General features: G+C 34.5%; 1 protein-coding gene and 2 long non-coding RNA genes across 5 annotated transcripts; 2 read left to right on the forward strand and 1 right to left on the reverse strand.

Annotated features, from left to right (window-relative positions):
* Positions 1 to 193: 193 nt before the first annotated feature.
* LOC140009660 (uncharacterized) lies at positions 194 to 2,438 on the reverse strand. Its single transcript, XR_011817146.1, has 2 exons — positions 2,122 to 2,438; positions 194 to 1,601 (listed from the first exon to the last, which is right to left on the reverse strand). It is a non-coding gene; the product is annotated as an uncharacterized lncRNA (long non-coding RNA).
* Positions 2,439 to 5,539: 3,101 nt separating this feature from the next.
* LOC140009190 (uncharacterized) lies at positions 5,540 to 7,293 on the forward strand. Of its 3 annotated transcripts, none has more exons than XR_011816546.1 (3): positions 5,540 to 5,729; positions 6,276 to 6,433; positions 6,514 to 7,293. It is a non-coding gene; the product is annotated as an uncharacterized lncRNA (long non-coding RNA). The 3 variants fall into 3 exon arrangements; XR_011816545.1 differs by having other exon boundaries at positions 7,051 to 7,293; XR_011816544.1 differs by having other exon boundaries at positions 6,276 to 7,293.
* Positions 7,294 to 12,588: 5,295 nt separating this feature from the next.
* Positions 12,589 to 19,397, forward strand: LOC113691484 (uncharacterized). The gene is made up of 4 exons (XM_027209629.2): positions 12,589 to 12,914; positions 14,871 to 15,004; positions 16,455 to 16,904; positions 18,561 to 19,397. The coding sequence occupies exons 1-4, from the start codon at positions 12,840 to 12,842 to the stop codon at positions 18,970 to 18,972; spliced, it is 1,071 nt and encodes a 356-aa protein (XP_027065430.2). The 5' UTR covers positions 12,589 to 12,839; the 3' UTR covers positions 18,973 to 19,397.
* Positions 19,398 to 22,779: the final 3,382 nt, after the last annotated feature.

The raw sequence follows: 22,779 nt of genomic DNA on the forward strand, positions 1-22,779 counted from the left end.
CACTTTATACCGTTTTGAAGCTGAGACAAAGATCTACAAGTCTTATGAAGAACTCAATGCCTAGTTCCTTCGTTATCAATGTGAACTGAGCACGGCAGAAGCAAAATCAAGAAACGTAGCACAATTCAGAGTTTAGAATAGAAGCGAGGGTTTCGGCCATAACTCAGGCTACACAGATCCGTTTGCCTTGAAATTTTGCAGGCACAACAAGAACTTAAGAAGCTACAATCCTGAATCAGTATGTAGCACAAAGAAAAACGTAGCCAAAGTTCAGATTCTGGGCTGCCTTGTTTTCTAATTTAACCGGTTTCGCACATCGCAAACGCATGGTCCGTTGCTATGGTTCTCATGCAAGTTTTCTAACCAACTTCATACCAACCAAACACACATAAACCACCTCCTATTTGCCCTACAAGAAAACTGAAATTCCTTTCCCAAATTAATCCCAAAACTTACCAAACACTAACCATAATATAGCTTCTAGCATGAGGAACAAAAGGAAAGGCGGCGAGAAAGGCAGCTTTGCCATCCTTTGGTATTTTGATCATAACTTTTTCAAAACTTATTAACTTTATCATTTTCAAACCATGAAACATACCTATCTTCAAGTTTAACTTGTATACTCATTCAATCCAATATACTTTCTCAATCCAATATTAATTATGGCTTATAGATACTCCACTCCTTTTTTTTTAACAAAACTTAAAGTTATTTGTAAATTAACTTAGTCCACAACCTTCACCTCTCACAATTTATAATCTTTGAATTACTAAGAAAACCAAGTTTAAGCGATTAGAAGTCATTTCATGAATACGACTATAACAAATTACTTTAGAGTTTCTAAAATATCAAATAAGTTTTAACTCATTGCCATACAACCTATCTACATAAATTCAGCAACAAAACTTCAAGTTTTCATCCAATAACTTCATTTTTCACTTGATTAAACCGCCAGCTACTTAACTTACATTTAATCTAACATGTATTAGGATGAGAAACATTTCATTGTAACCAATGGTTTGTTCAAACTATGGACACAAATCAGTCTTAACTATCACAGCTTTTAAGCAATCCCTTAGCTACGTATAAATCGGTCCAATGTTTGCCGTTTCACTCAAGTTCCTCCTTCCAAGTTTTTATCCCAATTAGACATGTTAACCACGTTTATTAAACTACAAATGAGCCTTGTACAGAACACAAAAGATTGTGTAGCTCACTCTTCACCAAAGAAAACTGATCAGTCTATTTTTTCTTCTCTCTCGGCTGTGAAGTATGGAACTACGCATTTCATAGCTTTTCCTCCCTAATTCATTCAGTTTAAACCCAATTCATTGAGTTAATATACTGATTAAACTACAGAGTATCATCAAATGTCAGGTAAGAGAGTTCACAGAATTGAAATTGGAAAGGAAAAATGGTTCTCACTTAATTCCCTCCCTCTCGGCTATCTTTCTCTCTCTCAACAGATTACTTCATTTTTGTTCGTTAAAATCCACATGCAAGAGTTGGTTGCTAAACTACAGAGTATCCTGAGCAAACACACAAGATGGCAGCCAAGGAAAATCAGAACAACTTTGGTTCAGCTCACGATCTTCCTCCTCCTGCATTTTTTCCAGAATTATAGCAGCAATCCATTTAACACAAATTTTCTCCAATAATCTCTTCAGTTTATGTTCAAGTCTTTCATGCATGTTCAGACCAAGTTAATATACACTATATATTACAGTTTAACGCAAAGATTCAAGGCCAAAATTCATGAAGACAGCTAGAAATCTGTCCATTTCCCCCCTCGGTTAACCTGGAAAAATTCCAGCAGAAGTCTTCCCACGGTTTCTACCAAAATTCCAACTTTTCCCTAGTTTCTTCAACTAAACCCCTTATAAAACCTGAGATAACCATAATTCTTGCATTTCTCACATTAGTTTCCATTTTTACGCTAATAACAGACTGCAACTTCCGATAATATACTCCCGGTTCCTGTAACTTCAGTCCAGTTCCAAACTTGTCTTCTTTATCAAATTTTCTTCGGTTAAAACTCATTATTCCTTGCTAAAACTAACTTGCATCTTATATATTCACTGGTATTTAGTAAGTAAAGGATTACTACAGAAATTCTTTTACCTCTTTTCGGTTAAAACACAGCAAATTGTTGACTGCTCCTATTCTTAGCTTCAGTTTCCTCGAACTGCAACAGCTTGCACTCTTTCTCTCGGTGAAAGCTGAAAGCTAATCAGGGATGGAACTAGCAAAGTTTCTCCTCCTATCGATCACTAGCTTAGCCCTTAGCTTTAGTGTTTAGAAGGAAGAAAATAGTTGGCTCCCTATTTTCTCTCGGTTATTGCCGCCCAAGAAGAAAATGCAGAACTCTCTCTCTCTCTGGTTGCAACTTTTCTATCACTCTCTCGGTCGATAATAACTAGGTAGCTGATCCCTCCAGCTCTTCATCAGTCGGTGGTGTCCAAAACCCAAGGTCTCCACACAATTCCACTTCTAATATCAGACAACTCTCACGGCTGCATGGTAGTTCCCCCACAACTCTAGGTTAGTTTAGTCTTTTAACATTATTTCATCTATTTTACCAATCTGTAATTTTTTTCCTTAATTCACTCGTTAGTTCCAAATCTTATTTGTATTTCCTTAATCTCATAAATTCTCACACATTTAATTTTTAGGAAATTAACTAAACAAGTAGCTTAGCACTAACATATGTTTAATTCATACCAATTATGGTATACACCATGTTTTTATTTGGTTCGTACAGTTTGTTTTATAAGTTTTAAATTTAAACATTTAATTAATCTATGAATTGGTATATAATAATTCTAATGGCGAAAATGAAAATAATACATGCATGGTTTACACAAAAATTTTCTAGGGCTTTCACATATTCTATTTATGCGAACACAATTTCCTGTCCGTTTATGTTTTGCAATGACAATCAATAAATCTCAAAGTCAAACTCTTGATTATGTTGGAATTTATCTCCATGAGCTTGTCTTTTCTCATCGACAACTCTATGTTGCTTTCTCTAGAGTTAGAAGTTCATGTGCAGTTAAAGTTTTAATTATTCCAGGCACTTCTGATGACTTGAAAGTTGATGGTAAAATAAGTAATGTTGTCTTTTGTGATATATTTCGTTTGACTAAGATATGATATATAAGGTATAATTATCCATACCATTGAATAGTTATTGTTTTATGATATGAACAATGAAATATTGTTTACCAATTTGCCATTTTATTTCTACTTTTACTTAAAATTGCATAATGGAACATGTTATCCGAATAAAAGATGTTTTGCTTGGCTCTGAAGGGTGGGCCTGCAAGGTCACCGTGCAAGAAAAGCAACAGATAACTGGATCAGCAACAACGCCTACAAAAAAACAGAAGTTTATTTTTTGGATTCAGAGGTCTCCTGTTTACTGCCATCATATATGCTTTTTCCTACTATATAATTAAATAATTCATTACTAAAGGAATACATTAATATGATCCTTATATTTTTATTATAATGAAGACATCTGCTACTTTTATTTAAAGTTCAATACATACATAATTAATAATTTTATGAATGTTTTCCTTGTGAATAGGGATCACAAGTAGAGGGAATTATATTCAATAATGACATTTCAAAAATGAGTCCTACCTTTCAAGCTTATAAAAAGTATCTGATTTCGAATGCTATAGTAAGGCTCATTCCAGAAAAGTATCAAACTGTTGAACTAAAGATCCAATGAGTTGTCACCAATCGAACAGTCATCGGACCAGTCAATGATGATGAAGATATCCTAACTATGAAATTTGACTATACAAAATTCAGTGGTCTTGTCAACTACATGGATGACAGAGAAAAATCAGTTGGTAAGCTTCAACAAATGTAATCTTTCCATTTATTCATCAGTTATCTGCTTTTTCTTGACTGATTTTGTGTTATTCTACAATAGATGTACTTGCTATAGTTATTAAAGCACTGGATGTCAAACATATCAACAAAAATGGAAAAGATTCAATTGCCTAGAAATTCATTATTGTTAAGTAAGTTTTTCCTTACAGATATCATACAAGGTTTATTTTTTTGCTTATTTTATAATTCATTATTTTCCTGTATTAGTGCGCAAACTGTTATGCTGTCTCTGTGGGATGGTTTCTCACTAACAAAGGTCACCAGATTGCACAAAACATGCAAAATCACCCTGTTCTTGTTTGCCACAGGCTGAAAGTTAATTTTATAATAGTATGCAATTTTGCAGTCATATAATGTATCTCTGTTACGTTTTAGAGCTCATTATTTTTCTTTTTCTTAATACACATATGTATTCCTTTTTATCATTTTTATGTCACAGCTGAACCCTTTTTTTAGGTGTCACGCTATCTACCTGGTTTGACTCTGCAATTTTTATAGATCCGCCTATAGAAGAAGTTGGAGATGTATGCAGAAGCATATGTGAATTTTTAACTCATATGAAAAGTAAACTGCTCATTTGGAATCTTAAGAAGCATTGCACAGATCATTGATTGCAAGAGAAAGTTATATGACATATAAGTATTAGAATGCACTACTCTATCAAAAGATATTAGAGCAGTGGACCCTTATACTGCATTTTCAGCTTGACAAAGTCACGAAACTAACTTTTACATCTTTATGATTTTGGCAATAATAGCCATTAGCAGGTGAGGGAGGTCCTAGTAAGTGTAAGTATTAGAATGCCCTCAAGTAAAAAGGCATACCTACTATCCTGAGGTGCTGTTTTCTCTTGCAGGTAAAGGAGTTGTTTCAAGTAAAAAGATGAAAATGCCCTTAATAGTGATGCACTATTCTGGTCAAAAGTCTAAAAATTGAGGCCATTTTTTGGAGACAAAATTTTTTAATAGTTCTTTCCAGCCCCAGACACCGCCATATGGCCAATTGTGCGAGTAGAAGTATTTAATTTTCTATTTCTGTAAGATTTCCTAGTTTTCTATTTGTCCTCTTTATGATTACTTTTATTAACTCTAACTACTCAATCATTCACTATAATGTATTTACAATAAATTTTCTCCCGCATTTTTATCACTGCAGCATTCTATTGTCTCCATTTTCATTATTATAAATGTTTTCCTTGCAACATTCTATTGTTTCCATTTCCTCTTGACAATCCTTTTCAATTGTCCTCGTTTAATCCAAAACAACTAACTCACAAATATCTAATGTATTATAGAATAATTCCCTTCATCCACGGATACATTATATTATACACTTCCATAAACTCAGTACTTAACAAAAAAAAAAAAACTATCTAAAAAGTTAACATGGAAACAACCTATTAACACAGGCCACATACGAAAACCCTGTACAAAACATAGCATCACTAGACTATTATTTAATCGCTTAGAATGTACTGCTTTCTTGCTGTAACAAAACAATCACTCCTTTTGACTAAAACTTAACAACATATACTTTATCTATCAATGCATTTCTGTTAAAAAAAAAAAAACGCCTTACAACTCCATATCTTAAGAGAAACTATATGGTTCTAGAATACTCGTTACTGATAGGAAAGCCTTGCACACAAAAACTTCTTATCTAGACCATCTTAGTTGTCTCCTGTACCACGCTAGGCACCTCTGTCAACTACTTTGCAACCCAATACATAAATTTCCTCTCTTTGCAACTATTTAAGAGAATTATTTCACAAAGAAGAATTCCCAGATCAACTTTCTTCCTTATACTACACCGCACTTATTCTTAAGGTGATCTTCCTTCTCTTTTTCCTGTGATGATGTTGTAGTTCTTTCTATCCTCCTCGAGTTTTTTATATTGTATCTGTTCATTTTTGCCCTTTAAGTTATTGTTCTTCTACTTTTATTATCTTTTTTTTAACTTTCTAGATATACATACATATACATCTCCATGCTTATCATATAACTGATGTTTACTTTCTTTGTAATATTTTAATACACACATCTTAATAATAGATCTCTAATGGATTCATTGATCAAAGTTCAATAGAAAATTTCTATATGCCTTTTTCTCCTATATTTTCTCCTATTAGCTATATATAATCCTATACATATTTATTTCGTTTTCTCTATATTGTGAAATTTACGTACTGATTACACTATTTAATTAATATATTATATTCTATTTTACCATATATTAAGTTTAACGCTAATTGCGTATAACTTCAAATATTTCAGAATTTACCAACCGCTCAGATCTTACTCTTACTACAATTAATCTGCTATTTGCATGTTATGCTCTTTAAACATTGGCATATTACTATCATTTTACTGCAGGTTTTGGCCTCATGGAAGATACTATCGTTCCATTATCAAACACTGATCCAACTCTATTCAATTGGACAACACTTGTCCAAGTTATTGAAGTAACACATGTCATACATATCGGTGGATCTCAAACTAGATATCAACAATATGCGCTTGCTGATACATAGGTTTCAAATTTTTGCTCCTCTAGATTATTCTCTTGTTATTCATTTATTTTTTAACGAGAACTAACAATACTAAAATACAGGGAGTTACAGTCAATATGCATGTACCTGCAGACTTTCTTGAGCAATTTGTCAGACTATTTTTGTCTTTTAAGACATGCTATATATCTAATGCAATTGTGCATGCATCCCTTGCCGATATCGCTGCCAGAGAATACCCATACTATTGGGTTGCCACAAACAAAACCCAAATTCAACAGATACAAGAACTGTAACATCCTCTCTTCCATTTTTTTTTTCTAGTTGCACCCTTTTGCTATGTTGGACACAATTGCTAATACAAATCATTTGATAAGCATATCAACCAGTGCATTTTTGTTTTTTCCTTTTTTACTGCATCAAAAAACACTTGTTCATCATCTAACAATTTCTTGTGTATAACTACATTAGATATCATAGGAAGAGTGCTACATGTTCTGCCTATAAAAGAAAGAAGTGTTCGAGAAAGATGGACCGTTAGTAGAGACTATGTAATTGCTGATCAAATGTTATCATTCAATTTCTATTAATGCCTTTATGTAAACTAACAAATATCATTTCATTTCTTAATTCTTTTCCAGTATGCGGCCATTACTTCTCACTCTCTGGAATCAAATTGAAGAGGCCCATGGACCTATTATTGCAGCCAAAGATGAACCCTTTCCAATTGTTTTTGCTATTAGAGTAAAAGTTACAACACAAAAATGTAACCATACACACTTCCCTTTTTCACACACATTTTTAGCAATTTTCAAATTTATCTATCGTGAATTTCAAACAAGAATTTTTTTCATATAACATCAGATCTTAGCTTCTCAACTCAACTATCATCTATAATCCTCATAAATCCATACGCTCAAGAAACAGTGGATCTACGTAATTGGTACGAATTTAAATTTTCTGTTATCTACTTTTATTATCGGAATTCTCAACTAATTTTGCTATATATGCATTAGGTTTTATGCTAATTCTAACCAATCAACACAGCTGATTAATAACATAAGTTATGCTAATCCGGATGTGCTTCTTCTGCTTGTCAATGATAATCAGATCATTGATATTGCTACTGCAAGACAAATTGTAAGACTCAATACTTCTATTTTATTCAATGCTATTATCTCTAAATTTACTTTAAAGATATTTATATTTTTCATCATTCCTCTATCTACTTAATAGGAAATTGGCACAGCATGGATTAGATGTTTTGTTGAGATCAGCTACAGAGATAATAAAATGTACCATATCGCATGTCCTAATTGTGAAGAGCCTCATTACTCTACCCATTTAATGCAAACGTTCTGTCAACATTGTCAGTTCACTGTTCAACTATTGCCCAGGTTCTTTTCAATTTCTTACATTAGTCATAAATCAAACACTCTATTTTCCAAACAATTTCATCTTTCTCTAAATATTATCACTTTTTCTTTATAGAGTATCTATTTCAATTTCACTTATTGATCGAACTGGATCAATATATGCAACTGGCATGGATAGTGAAGCTGAAAATTTGCTTGGATATTCAACAAGTGAAATTTACCATGCAAACCAACAAGTAATTATCCATTCCCTTTGTTTCCGCAAGTATTTTACTTATTCTTTTCTATTCTAAGAACTACCATTAGTGATCCTTCTTTTACTATTCAACCAGAATTTTGATACCGTCAGCCTTGTTGTACCTAAATTATACGGAAGGATGCTTATTTGCTGCATTAAACCTTCTCCTCCAAGATTCAGGTTGTCTCAAGCAACTGCATTCAACATTATAACTTCATACTTTTTGGATGATCTTCTTGGCATTGATCAAATCGACTTTAGCAACCTGAACATTCAGGATTAAAAATGAACTTGTTTGGTTTTCATATTTAGAATGACTATAAAACTTAAACTTCTTTCGGATGACAAACATGGAAGCGGAGGCCTCGGCATTACTGGAGGGTATGTTGCTCTCCACAGGTTACCACTCTCTGCAAGTTGAAATGGACTCTCAGGTTCTGATGGCTATGGTGAATGACAATGGACGAGTACCTTGGAAGCTATGGAAGACTATCTCACGCATCCAAGCCTTAGCGCTGGGCCGCCAGGTTACCTTCTCTCATGTCTATCGGGAGGCAAACGGGGTGGCTGACGCCCTGGCAAATCTAGCAAGTTCCACGGGTGTCGATCACAGCTTTGGGGCCTCCACCCTCCCGGACTACATACAGGGGCTAGCCCGCCTAGATAAGATGCGAATGCCTTATGTACGGTTGTCTTAGCCCTTCTGGCGAACATCTCAAAACAGAACATCTCTTGTGTCTATTTTTGAATAAATTTGGGAGTGGCGTCCCCCCTCGTGTTCGAGGTTAGCCGGATTAAAAAAATAAAAATAAAAATAACAACACTACATTGTTCAATTCATTTTACTCGGTTTAATATTTCAGTAATTTTCATTCTGACCATGATTATCAACTAACCATTAACTGGACACACACACACACACACACACACACACATATATATATATAATGTGTAGTCACACCGCACACCGTGCGATGACAACCTCCTAGTCCCTAACACATATGGTCAACTATAAACTATTTATCAGTAGCCTTTTTGGTCTCACATCAAATCAGAAAATTAGTTAGCAACACATTAGTTTGAGAAGATACAACTAACTTGTTTATTGTCTCAAGTTTTTTCGTATCTGGCTAAAATACCTTTAGAAGTGCAATTGATATTTAGATTGACTATTGTTCATGTTTTTATAAGCCTTATCACATAGATTTAGAATGCATTCTTACAAAAAAATTATATTTAGTGGAACATAGCTAAATAAATCATGTGATGCAATAACCACAAGTTTGTGTAGATTAGGACAAAAACTATCAGAAAATAATGTACAAATCATGTAAAATGTCACTAAATTATTAACTTTGACTGATTTTGATCGCTTAACTTTTTTAGCTGAAAATGTTGTTCAACTAGGCAAACAAAAAGATAGCCACCAAATCTACACGCCAAGGATTTATGAGCAAAATTGTCAAAAAGCTTTTGAACAAATTAAAGGAAAAATAAAAGTTCCATGACTTTTATGTCATCCTCCTCAAATATTCGTACCCGCCATCACCGCCATCTCCCTCATGATCAGCTACAGAGTTACCATTACCAATACCAGTGTCTAGCTTTCATTTTCAGAATATAGTCTGTTGTTTAATAGGCAATTTATTTTTGATAGTTTACTTTCCTTAAACACTTATTAATTTAACTGCTTCAATCATGACCAATTGTATTGTCTATATTGTTGAGCAATTATATTTTATAACTGTTTTTTTTTCAAATCATAGTGCAAAGCCCCTTTATGTTTCATAATCATCATAAAGTGCTGATTTGCATGATAAAAGTCCAAAATTGGAAACTAGAATAACTATAGAGGGAGTCAAGGGTATTGAGAAAAGAGTCAAACAAAAGAATGAGAAGAGATATACGAGTCCAACTTGTCAAAAGTAAAATGTAAAGTCCACTTTCCATGGAAAGCAATAGTATTTTTATAATTTTAGGTTATAAGGCAACATTATTGTACATAACCCACAATTGTCCATTTACATAATTGACCTTATTCTTATGTTGTATGTTTATAAGTATTTTTCTCATTGAAAAAAAAATATAATAGATATCAAATGGGAACCTTTTTCATCCCCTATTAGGGGGAAGGGTGAGATTCAAGGATAGTGAGGTGGGAATGGGGGATTTAAATCTAAAACTTCTAATACATATCAAATAGGTACTTGTTACTCTACTGAATATAATTAAGTTTCACGTTCATATATATATATAAATATATTGGTTCCATGACATTTATACACGTTGCAAATTTAATTTTACTAAAGCCACACATACATACATACATACATACATACATACATAAATATATATTAAACTCCGGTAGCCATTGAATTTTTTGAATAGTCAAGGTTTGACCTCTCAACTATTAATAGTATGTTTTTTCCCACTAAATTATCAAATGTGCAAATTTTTGGCCATTTCGTCTGATTTCATTGTTAGCTCTGATAGATCTAAGGGTCTGCACAATTTATAAGACATACTATTAATAGCTAGATTTGGCAGAACTAATGCATGCATATAGCCCAAAAATAGAAAAATGCTAGTAATTTAATTTCTCAATAGAAAATCTATATTCAATTTCATAATCTCTACAATAATAAAACGACAGCAGATGATTTGGTATAGACAATCTCTTGACACAACCAATGAAATACATTTTTATAATTTCAGTTTTAGCCTTCAAAATAACTCCTCACCAATGGCCGTATTGGATGATACAACCAATGAAATACACCCACCAAGTTTATCGCTTAAATCTTCCCCTTTTTTTTGAACTCTTTCACTCCTCTTCATATTTTATTGACCCACAATTATGATTAGGACTGTCAAAGAGATCGAGGCTAGCTCAAACTTGACCCGAGAAAGCACAATTATGATGAGGCTCAAACTTGATATAGACTCAACCCTTTAATCTGCATATATATATATATATATATATATATATATATATATATATATATAATTGTACATAATATATTCATATTTTGATAACACACACACGCGCGCGCGCACACACACACACACACATATATATATATATGGGGTTAAAAACAAAAAAGCCCCCCTGTGGTATATGTAATATACAGAAAAGTCCTCCGTGATTTCAAAACATACAAAACGACACCTCACGTTTTGAACTAAATTGTAAACTAACAGAATTTGTTAAACTTAACGGAATCCGGTAAGTTTAACGACCGAAACCGTCATTTTCGTTAAGTTTAAAGAATTCTATTAGTTTACAATTTAGTTCAAAACATGAGATGTCGTTTTGTATGTTTTGAGACCACAGGGGGCTTTTTTGTGTAGTAGGTATACCACAGGGAGTTTTTTTGTTTTTAACCCATATATATATAATTATACTTAAATATATAATATTACTTTATACTAATGAGTTATGTGTCAAAATATATTAATATATATATAAGAAATATTAAATATATAAAATCGTGTCAAAAGATTCAGAAGGACAAACCTTAGTACAAACAAATTAAGAACTTTTGAAGATGTATTGACTGTTGATAATGTTTTATTATTATTTTTTATGCACTTTGAATTAATTGGATACATTATTATTGGAAAATTCCTGGTTAATAAATTTTTTAATAAACTATTACTAGTTTGTGTAGTTTTAATGTTGTGGTCGTGTGAATGTTAAATTAGCTGTAGAACTTAATAGATATAGTAATTATATATTAAGGAAATTAAGGAGTAATATAAGTGAGTTTGGGTAAGCCTAAATTAAACTCACAGTTCAAATATTTTGAGTCAAGTATGAGTTTTACATTTATCAATATGAAACTCATAACCCAAAATCCGAAAATGGTACTAACTATATGAGTCAAGTCTGAACTTGTTAAAATCCGACTCAGATGGCTTGATTAACGGGCCTAAGATTTACTAGGGACAGAATTTAAACCTAAAAGTGAAGAAGACTTTCAAAACTCCTCTGACTATTAGGACGACCCCATGGTTATAACTTAAATTTAACCGCTATTTTCACATAACCATTGAACTGCAATTGCTAGCTATTCAACTTCAAATTCAAATTACAGACCCATGCATAACTTATTCTTAGAATTATGCTATAATAAACGTCTACTCGATCTCCCCTGTAGGAAGCCTTTTTCATATTTTTCCTATCGCTTGTCATAAGATTTTGATACTTTTCAAATGTTGAATAAAATAATTGCACAGATGATTGTCGTAATCCAACTTAATGTTAGGGTACGTCCTTTTTTTTTTTTTTTTTTTCTTGCATATAGAGATTCATTAATCAATTATCTCAGATAATTTCTTGATTTAATTTTTTCGCTTGATTTTTATGAGATTTTGCTATATTAATTTTTTAAAAATTTATTACTTCTAGATTTTGCTGTCTACATTCATCAGTTCAAATGATTTTTTTTTTTTATAGCAATTGGATGCATATATGAAGGTGCATCCATCACTAGTGTAAATAATTACACAACAGTATAGTTTTTGACTGCCAGAATTACCCTATAAACATCATAAACATGGCCTCAAACAAACATATACAAGTCCTAGAAAAACGAAAACCTTCCCAAAAAGAAAAGAAAATCATTAAAAAAAAAATTCCAATTATCCTCACCCAGAGAGACGGCCACTCGGCCATTGCCTCCCAAAACCGCCCCCCAAATCACCACCGTCCTCCGCCGCCTCGGTCGCCACCTGAAGAATTCCTTCCTTCTCTCTCTCTCTCTGTTTCGGGTTCGCCCTTGTTTTACCAAAACGGGACCTCATCCGGCCCAAAATGTATTCTGTGATAACTGGACCGGGTCGCGATTTCCTTAACTCGGGTTCTAGGAATGATCTTCCTTTTTCTCAGGTAATGTGGTTCCATTCATGTTTTATTTGTCGTTTTATTTTTGAGAAAGTTATCATTTTGGATGAATTTTGCTGACCCTTTTTCTGGTGTTTTTACGGGGTTTTGGAATTCGATTAGTTGGGTGCTTTGTCTGTGAAATTTTTAGCTGGGAAGTTTGTATGATTACTTTTGATGAGGTAAAAGTTTGTTGATGAATGTTGAGTGGACGTGTTTTTTATTGGAAAATTATATGTTTAAAGGAAATGGTTAGTTTAGAGGTTGTTCTGGACTTGGGTCATATATGCATTGATGTTTTAGGGTTTATTGGATAGGAAATTTTCTGAAAAGGATGCCTTTAGAATTCTGATGGATAAAGAGACACAGTTTTGGACGATTTATTATAAAGGGCATTTAGCGGGCCAATGTACAGAATGTAGACTTTCTCTGTAATGGGTAATGCTTCAGAATCTTTTGATTTTGAGGGAACGGTAATTGTAATGAAAATTAGAGCTAGCTTTTACTAAGAAAATTAGGAATAGAAGTTGATTCAGTAACATGGATAAGAAAGAAATGATCAGCAATGAAGGAAGTGGAGATTGAGGAAGAAACTTGTGGAGAAAGTAAAAGTTCCATTCACCGCCAAAAAGGTTTACAAAATTTCAGAGATAATGTGATGTCGTACTACTAAAGCTACTTATCCTAATGAAATAGAAAAAAACATATAATGACCCTTGCTGAACTGGCATTCTAGCTAAATTGTGTGAAACTCGGAAACTAAACGCGACAAAACTGCAAGAAAAGGACAGTTAAAGCAACTAACTCTTAACATTATTATTTCGCCAAAATGACTTTATTTTGAGCTACTGACTCGCCAATTGATGAGACTGGTACTTTTGTTATGTAACAAAATGCATCAATACATTTTGTACAAATGTCAATTCATATGCCTTTATTATAGCTGCAAATAATGCCCGTGCCCTCTTTATTAATTAGGACTACAAGCTCTTCTTTTACACTATTTTCCGTGTTCGTATATGATCTTGACCAATTTTACTTCCTTCTTGATTACTATTATAGTTGATTGAGTGTAGAGGCATAATTTAGTTTGCTTGATATCATATTTAGGTGCTCAAATCAAGCTCAAACGCAGCATAGGACTTGTTTCCAATTAAGCTTGTTTCTACTGCCAACAAATGTGTAGAAAATAGTAAGCTAATCAAGATTAATAAATCAAGAGCTATTGATTAATATTTTGAGCTTAAACATGAAGCTTTGAGCTCATCAAGAATCTGAACCAGACCTGATGAGGGTGATTCTTATCTCAGCTGGCTGAGTTCAGTTAAAGCTCTAATCTTTTGGTTTATTGATAACAACTAGAATGCAAGTTTTAGCTTCTTGTTCTTAATGAGTGTTTATTGAGAACTGTGCAGTTAATGTTGCTCAGATGCCTGAAAGCATTATACTGCTTCATGGTAGAGTTGTTCTTATTTGTATACTCCCTCCAATAATGATCATTACATTTTGAGATTGCTGCTTTATCAATAGTGAATGTTTAGTGCCAGATTTTTCTCCAGATTCCCAATCTATCATTCCAAAGTAATGCTTCTAAATGCTAAAGGTAGCTTGACTGAAGAGAAGGCCAGACTTTTAATTTGCTTTCAAAAAATTTTTTTTATTTAATTTGCTTTCAAATGTTGGAAAGGAAATAGTGCGAATTTGCATGTTGTCATTGTTGTCCTTATGTCTCAGCATGAAAATCTAGTCAATGTTTGACTGGCATATGTGTGCCCACCAGGGTAAAAAATTTATTACCTTTCGAAAATGAAGGGTACAAATTGGAAGGGGGACTTGATATCTCTGGTAATCACAGGAGTTTTGGGACAGACCAAATATGAAAGCACGACAGTATCAAAGAAACTGTGGGAATATATTTTCTTCTTTTGCATTATATGCTGATGAGTAATTGGTATCTTTCAGGCTTCTCAAAAAGTGTTTCCATCTATGCGTATATTGTGGAACTGTGGCAGCAAGCTGGAATGCTCCAGAAGAAGTAATCATGCCGTTGGCCCTAAAGCTAGGTTTACCTCCCTAAAATGCAAATCTTGTTTAAGGTTAGAGGTGGTCCCTCGATTCTGTTGTGTTTCCTTAACTCTAATTTTTCTACTGCTTTTTGTTGCTGTTCTTTGTGCTAAAATTTCATGGTTATGGTTGGCATTTCCAAGTACAGAACCCTAACTGCTGGTCCGCAGACCAACTCTGCCCCGCAAACTGTATTTTATTTCAATTACAAGTATATCAGGACTAAAATTTAGAATTATCTTCTCGAAGTTTTACTTTTTGTATGCCCTATAATGCCCTCTAAACAATTGAATTTTTTCTATAAGTCCTTCCTGCTAACATATCGGATCTATTACAATTTTTTGAAAATGGACATTATTTAAAGGTGAAAGTCTATAAAATCGTGAATCCAAATGCACAGACATGCACATAATGTTCCTGCTGAGTCTGCACTACAATCTTAACTCAAGGGACATAATTTTCTAGCTCATCCCAGGCCATGATACCACCTGGTGCTTAGTATATTGAACCTACTGGTGTTGTGATACAATGATCTCACCCGAATCATGGGATATGGTCTGATATTGTTAGATTGATCTAGCTTCAATTAGTAGGAAGGGACAGTTTCTTTTATGATAGTGCATACTCATTCTTGCCTCTGTTATTAATTATCCATCTTGGATACTTGTATGATGATGCAAGCGCTATTGCTGTATGATGTTTGCAAATAGAAAAAAATTATTGAATTTGTGAGAGTTCTTTTGTGAGGTGAAGTTTTTTGTGACCTGAGTTTACTTTTAATTCTATAATACAACTGATCAATGTTTAAAATGAGAATTTTGTTCTTTATAGTGTCCAGCTTATTTTAATTCATTGTCATTAGCGTTGCTACCATTTAATTCTATTCTTACTGATGCTTTTTTTTTTTTTTTTTGAAAAGTTATTCTTACTGATGCTTGAACTTTAATTCCATTCAAAGCACTGGAGAATGAAGTCATCTTCTATGCACATGATTAGCTTTCGATGTTCTTTTTTAGCTTAGATCTTTGACTGAAGTCTTTTAGCAGGAACATTATTAACTTTTCATCTGTGTTTTTGGAAGTGAATAATATTTCATTACTCAGTGATAGAAGCAATATAAACCATGAAAATCTGAACTCCTGCAATGATATTATTATTATGAGTGCTTCCTTGAGGAATTTAATCTTCTTCTTTGTTCCTACATTGGACCAATGATGTTCTTTATCTTGATTGAAGTATTTTGGTATTTTAAACGAAAATACAGATTGAGATATGTGTTGGACAGAATTTATGGCCAACATTAGTTTTCTTTTTCAAAATCGTAAGAAAGTGGGATATGCTTTCCTTGCCAAGAGCATTATTTGCACTTAAATTTGAGAGTGTGAAGTTGCTGTTTTATCAGTTTCTAAGAAACATCTGAAGGCCAAGGGCTCTAACTGGAAAACTACTATGCTTCAAGCTGATTAGATGAGTTGTTTGCAGGGTAGGCACCCCTTTTACACTTGGACCAAGGAAAAAACTTCTAAAGTTATCGGCTTTTAAAAGCAATAGCCAAAACGATGGACCTGGGGGCAGGCCTACTGGGTCAAAGTCCTTGAAAAATTCTGTTGGTCTTTCTTATGTACCACAAGATGGTGAAGCAACATTGGTGGGTTCTCCAAAGCCTCAGAGTGATCCCACATCCTTCTCTTCAGAAGCAGAATCAACAACAGGTTCCTTGGTGATACAAAATTTATTCAAAAGCTGGTTGATGCTACTGCGGAGTCCACCATCCAACCATGTTATAGATGAAGGCCTGGAAGAGTCATCCTCATTGGGGACATCACAAAATCAAGATGCAATACTGCAGAAAGGAAGAATCAACATTCTGAAGATGATGTGGTGCTACTTTTTGAGTCTGGATGTCACAATAAAGATACCTTTAGTGATATTGTAAGTTTGTTTTTTCCCCTCCCTTCTTCTCTATATAAAGATGCCACTTATCTGATGCTTCAGATATGTAAATATTGCTACTGTTGTATTGCCTCATGGTGTTTTGCTTATCATTAACCTAAACAAACCCTAGCTAATGGAAAACCGTACACTACAAGTTTTAAGGGAAGGAAAAAGATAGTAACAACTGAACTTGTTTACTCCTTTTTAATTTGATGCTCATGCCAGATCAAGTAGTCATTGTTCTTCAACATCGAAAAGTATCAGCTTTCTTGGTTGTTTCTAAATGGACAGTACTTGTATGTTGAAATGGACAGAAAAACTACACTTTATCCTCTAACAGCAGATTTCAACATTTTTACCTCTAGATAAACAGTCTATTATAGTCTTCTCTCCTCCAGTGTAATATAATACCACTGTTAAATGGTTACAAACTTGCTTAAGCTGAATCTGGTAGTTGATTGCAATGCTTTGATCCAAATAGTAGAATATAATCACCCACAAAAGTTAATATACCACAATCTCCACGGACTCGACTAGTCTCATACATAGTTTAACATTTAGCTTTTAGTTAGTATTAGGTGTTTGAGTCTCACAGACATAGTAATCTTCTAGGTGTAAACTTCAAGTAACTTCCGACTTTTCTGTTCGAAATGACTGTCAAGGTGGAGGAGTGACTTATATTTTACTCTTTAAGATGTCTAGGAGTTTGTTTGAGACTCTCTATAGTGAAAAGGCTAAGATCTTACCTGTGTATGTTTTTATGTTCCTCTACTTTGTTGCTTATTCATTGTCGGTAGTTTTGGACTGAGGGATGGAGGGCTGCCAAAGACGGTTAATAAATCATAAGCGTTTAAGTAAGCAATGGGTCTGTAAAGCTACGTAATTCTCTTGCTTGCATGACGAGGAGAATCTATCAAGTTGTATGATCTACATTCCTTTGGAAGTTGAGTTTTGGAATTTGAATTCTTAACACAAGTTATCAATTGAATATGCAAATTCAAAGGAAATTATGGGATGGAAGTTTCTTGTACAAAATCTTGACTTCAAGTCTTCTTGATCTAGCGTGCTTAATTCAATTTTAGGCCTTAAAATTCAAGCTAGATAAAATATTAACTACACTGCTACAACTTTCGAAGAATCAGCCCTCTATTTTGGAGTCGACAGTCTAGAGGAGGTGGATAGCTTCACCCAGAAAGTGCTCTCACACTCTTCAATTCCCCTGCATCCCTTCTGCTCAGGTGGTAAAAGAAAAAGAAGACACAAGCACTTGCATATAGGCATGCACATGCTCACACAATGTGCCAACCACACAGATGTCTTGCCAAATAGATTATGCATATAGGCATCTCACTGTCACTCACAATTATCTTAGGCAAAGTACAGATGAGCAACAGGAATATATCAATAGTGCTATCCTGTAGAATTTTTCAGACTCTGTCACTGTTGATTCCTTGTTGTGTTTCATGCATAATCTAGTGCTTTTGCTTTATCCCTGGCAGTATCTAGGTGTAGAAACACCGGATGCCGCCAGTATGATGGCTTTGTACAGAATGTAATTCCTGTCAATCATTATGCTTTTGTTGCCTCGTCTGATTATTTTCTCACAAGAAGGTTAGGGATTCACATTCAGTCATGTTTTTCTTGCATTTGCAGCATACCCTTGTATCTAGCAGTTAATATAATTTATGGAGCTGAAGTTTCGAGAGAGTTGACCCCTTTATGGGTTTTGGGGCCATTAATTGCTGCTCTATATGTTAAATTATGGCGTGGCATAGGTGCACTTTATGTTTTCAGCTTCAAGCAGACGGTTAAACTGCTCATCAGCTTACCAACCTGGTATTTGGTAGCTCATGACTATATTGGCAATGGGAAGCTTAATCAAGTTGTAGGACATTTATTTCAGCCTCTGGTAGATCTCAGGAACATGGATTACAAAGAGGCATCTAAAAGAAAGCTGAAAGAATTGGAAATCTTTGTGGTGGAGAAATACCTGGACTTTGTGGAATCAATTTGGCCTTACTACTGCAGAACGATCAGATTTCTGAAGAGAGCAAATCTGATATAGGTTTTAGCTGCTTGTAAGTTGAGAGAGATTTGATGAGTAAAGCGGACAGAAGTTCTGGGGTTTCTTGGTTTTTTCTGGGTCCTCTTCTCTCCTTTATTTTTGTTTGCAGAGTATAGATTAACCTAGGTTATCCTTGGGAGTTATGCCTCATTTTGAGCTTGGGGCAAATGATCCCTTGAGCACTTGGAGGATCGCAGCAGTGATGCAGTTTGATGTGATTCATGTTTTTATCACCTTTCTGGCGAGCCGGTGTATATTAATCTCAATTGAACTTGCTTCAGTAGGTATTTCGGCTCTTTCCAGTAACTTGCTATTGGACTTTTAAGGATAGGCCATTTGTATATCTATCGACATCTGTACATTTTACAGCCAAAAGCAGCCGTTATTGGTATCTCAATTATTTACTCAGTCTAGCTATTGGCTCATGAACTTTCTTTATGCAAATATCTATTTTGCAGTTACTCATCATGATTTAGGCAGCATCATCCATAATACAGTTAAAAGGAGATGCAATATTTGTTGATTTACCCGTTGTCTTTACATTATATCTCTGCCTTCTTTTTTTTTACAGCTCAGTGGGGTTTGTTTATTTATTTCACTCGATGCCAGCATCTGGTGCTGCCAGATACTCTTGATTTTTTTGGTACAGTGAAAGTTCATAGGAGAAACAGGTTTTTATAGCTTTTTCCTTTTTGTTCTTCTTTTCTGGTTAAAATCATAGCTGTTACATTTCTTCATTTACTTTGCTCCTCGAAGCTCGAACATGACTATCTATGATAGACACGCCGTCCTGTTTGTTTTAGTTCCAGGATAATTTCAGAAATCTCTCATAGAGTTTGTCTTAATATCATTTAGCTCTTCTTAATTTATAGAAATCTCATTTAGCTTTCTTAGAATGACAACTTGTATAACATTTCTTATCCTTATATGTAAAGTAATATTAAAAACTCTAATATAATTTATGAGTTTCAGAACATGAAAAAAAAAGAGGACAAATAGGGTAGGAATTCAAACTTATAAGCTGAGGGGATGTAAGTGCAATAAGTACTAGTTGCAACATAGTTTAGTAACCAAAAGGCGGTTGCTCGCCACAATGACTTGTGAAGCTGCCTAAACAGTATGAACAATGTTTGAAACTAAGCTGCCTAAACGGTATAAAGAAGGTTTGAAAATAAGCACAATTATTTTGCAGCAAAAAGGGAATTAAACCTTCGATTCTTTCCTATAAAGGAAGCTGAAAACCACGTCTTCTGCCAGCCCTTCCAATGATCCTTCACCGGAATGAAAGGATTTTTTTTTCCTAACTTCTCTTCATGGCTAAACTAGACAACAAGAACAGATTGGAGTAAGGAAAAACAAAAGATAGAGAGATAGCTTTTCTATGTGTTAGGTGGTCTGCTTGCCAAAAATCCACCTTCTAATCATATATACACCCAAATTGGCATCATTTTAGATGGCATTCTTGTTATTTTTTCCTTAGGTATTTTAGCTTAAATATTTGTTTTTAAATCTGCAACAATTTTTTTTCCTTTTACTCCTTCAGAAGTATAATGCTTTTGGGGGGCACCGTCATTTCATCGCCTCTAATTGAGACATGTTCTCAAATAATTTTGTTAAGGGAGGTAAATGAAAATTTAAAAATATGAAGGTACTAGGTGATATTAAGGTGCCCCAGGGGGTAGTCTAGTAGCAAAGCGGGCTCTTGGACTTAATGAGGTCCTAGATTTGAATCTTTCCCTAGACTTGAATCCACCTGTCTAACCTGGGTGCTTCGTGGGGGGTCGCGGCGTATCCTCCGATTTGATATGTCGGCTCGAGTCCTAAGTAGTTTGGGTCGGGGCATGTTCCAGATCATAAAAAAAAGGTGATAATAAGGTAAACTTGAGGAGAGATTTCTGAAATTATCCATTTGGTTTGATTATAAAGAGACCTACAAGATGCCAGCGTTATGTTATTTGGTTTTTCATAACTGTGGGTGCATTAGTTATGTGTTATTAGTTTGACAAATTTACTCCCTGGCACAGTTTCATTATGGTTGGATTGCCTGACACAAGGTGGCAGGAAAAATGTCAAGGACTCTGGTTATAAACTAAGGTGGCGTTTGGATTGCGATTTTTCAATGGAAAATCACTGTAGTTTTCCGACGGAAAATGCGGAAACTTGTTTGGATTGCGATTGTTCAAATATGTTGTTTGGAATGCATGATTTTTCACCAAAAAATTTGGCGCCATAATTTTTGATTGTTAGTTAGGCAACCAATTGGCTTCTTTTTCATTTAATACACAGCCAAACATATGTTAGTCCTACATATTGTCTTGCGTTCTTTATTAAAGATCCGAGTTCGCTTTGAATCGTTTGGTTCCATAATAAGGCCCCCGAAACGCATGTATACTATACAATGGGATGAAGGCTATGAGGCCCCTCAATAACAATCATCATCCAAATTGTGTTGTGAATACATTCAATAATAGCATAGTCAAACTTAAATATAAACTGCAAACACGATTTTCGTGGTGAGAAATCTGCGGCAGATCAGAGCTACCTATGAACATTCATGGTTGATTCACATTCAGTACAATGTGCAGTTCAAACTTGGTAATAAAACTAACCAGGCCCCAGTTTCCAAAACAACCCAACACTATACAAACTGTAGTGTAGTTGGTTACATAGCTAATCACCTTTTGCAAACAATGTCTTTCTGCAGCATGCAACCACGGTTTATAGCAGGGCATATGGCCTGCTATAAACCAAGGAGAAATCATACCAGGTGGTGGGCTAGCAAGCAGCATCCGGGATTAAACATAGAGCTAATCACAAGCAGTCAATTAGCTTGTTTGGACCATACTGACGTGATTTCATGACGTGTGTTTTTATAGGCATCCAATACACTGCATAAACAAAAAATAACCTGAAAATTTGAAGTGAATGCCACCACGTTTGAATGCATAATCATTAAACACGTCTAAAGCAATTCTTAAAAATGTCTGTTTCACAGGGTAAAGCAGCAAATTTCCTTACAATTTACAATTTGTCAATGGATATGCAGCACATCAAGCATAACATGTACAAAATGAGTGTCATTGATCGGTAGAATAATTGGACCACCCTTGCAGTCCATAAGTAACAGTTGGGTAGCAAATTTTATGATACGAAATATGGGCCGCTTATGGGCCATGTTTTGGGTTGCAAGAGATTGAATCTTTTAGTAATAGTTAGTAGTTTATTTTCCAGATTTCTATGTTATTTGCTAGGAATAAATTCGGTCCAAGACCTCATGTTGAGTTGGATCCGATTTATAGAGTCTAGACTCACTATTACTTAAATTGGTTAATTAGCTTTTATTGGGTTATGTTGGGCCAGCTTAAAGCCTTCATTGGATCGATTATAAACTGACCATTAGATAGTGGATTTGAGTAGTGGAATCGGGCCAAAAAGGCCTAGCCTAGCCGAGTTACGGTTTTCAAGTCACTTTAGGTTTTCAAGTTGTATGGCTATATATAGCCAAGGCAAAAGACCTTCATGGTTAGTTTTTGATGATTAATAACATTACATTGAGAGTTCTCTCAAAGCTTCATTGAAGCACCTTGAATATCTTAGATTTGTATCTTAGGTATTCAATTGACTTATCAATCTAGGATCGCGCTAGATTGTGGCGTCTTTTACAAATACCGAGGTTCGTTGACCACGTGATCAACGGGTTTAGGTGATCCACTGCATTCGTCGTCTTCAACGTGAGTCTCTACCTTCTAGATCCAAGCCTTTTTGTACGGGTTGCATCACAAGGTTGGTGCCGTTCGTATCATTTTA

Source organism: Coffea arabica, chromosome 6e (assembly GCF_036785885.1).
Source record: "Coffea arabica cultivar ET-39 chromosome 6e, Coffea Arabica ET-39 HiFi, whole genome shotgun sequence".
Classification (NCBI taxonomy): Eukaryota; Viridiplantae; Streptophyta; class Magnoliopsida; order Gentianales; family Rubiaceae; genus Coffea; species Coffea arabica.

Bases quoted from the DNA above. Each gene is read 5' to 3' on its own strand.
- LOC113691484 (XM_027209629.2), top strand. From the start codon at position 12,840: ATGTATTCTGTGATAACTGGACCGGGTCGCGATTTCCTTAACTCGGGT. The intron at 15,005-16,454 runs GTTAGAGGTGGT...AGTTGTTTGCAG, and splicing joins AAATGCAAATCTTGTTTAAG to GGTAGGCACCCCTTTTACAC. The intron at 16,905-18,560 runs GTAAGTTTGTTT...TTGCATTTGCAG, and splicing joins AAGATACCTTTAGTGATATT to CATACCCTTGTATCTAGCAG.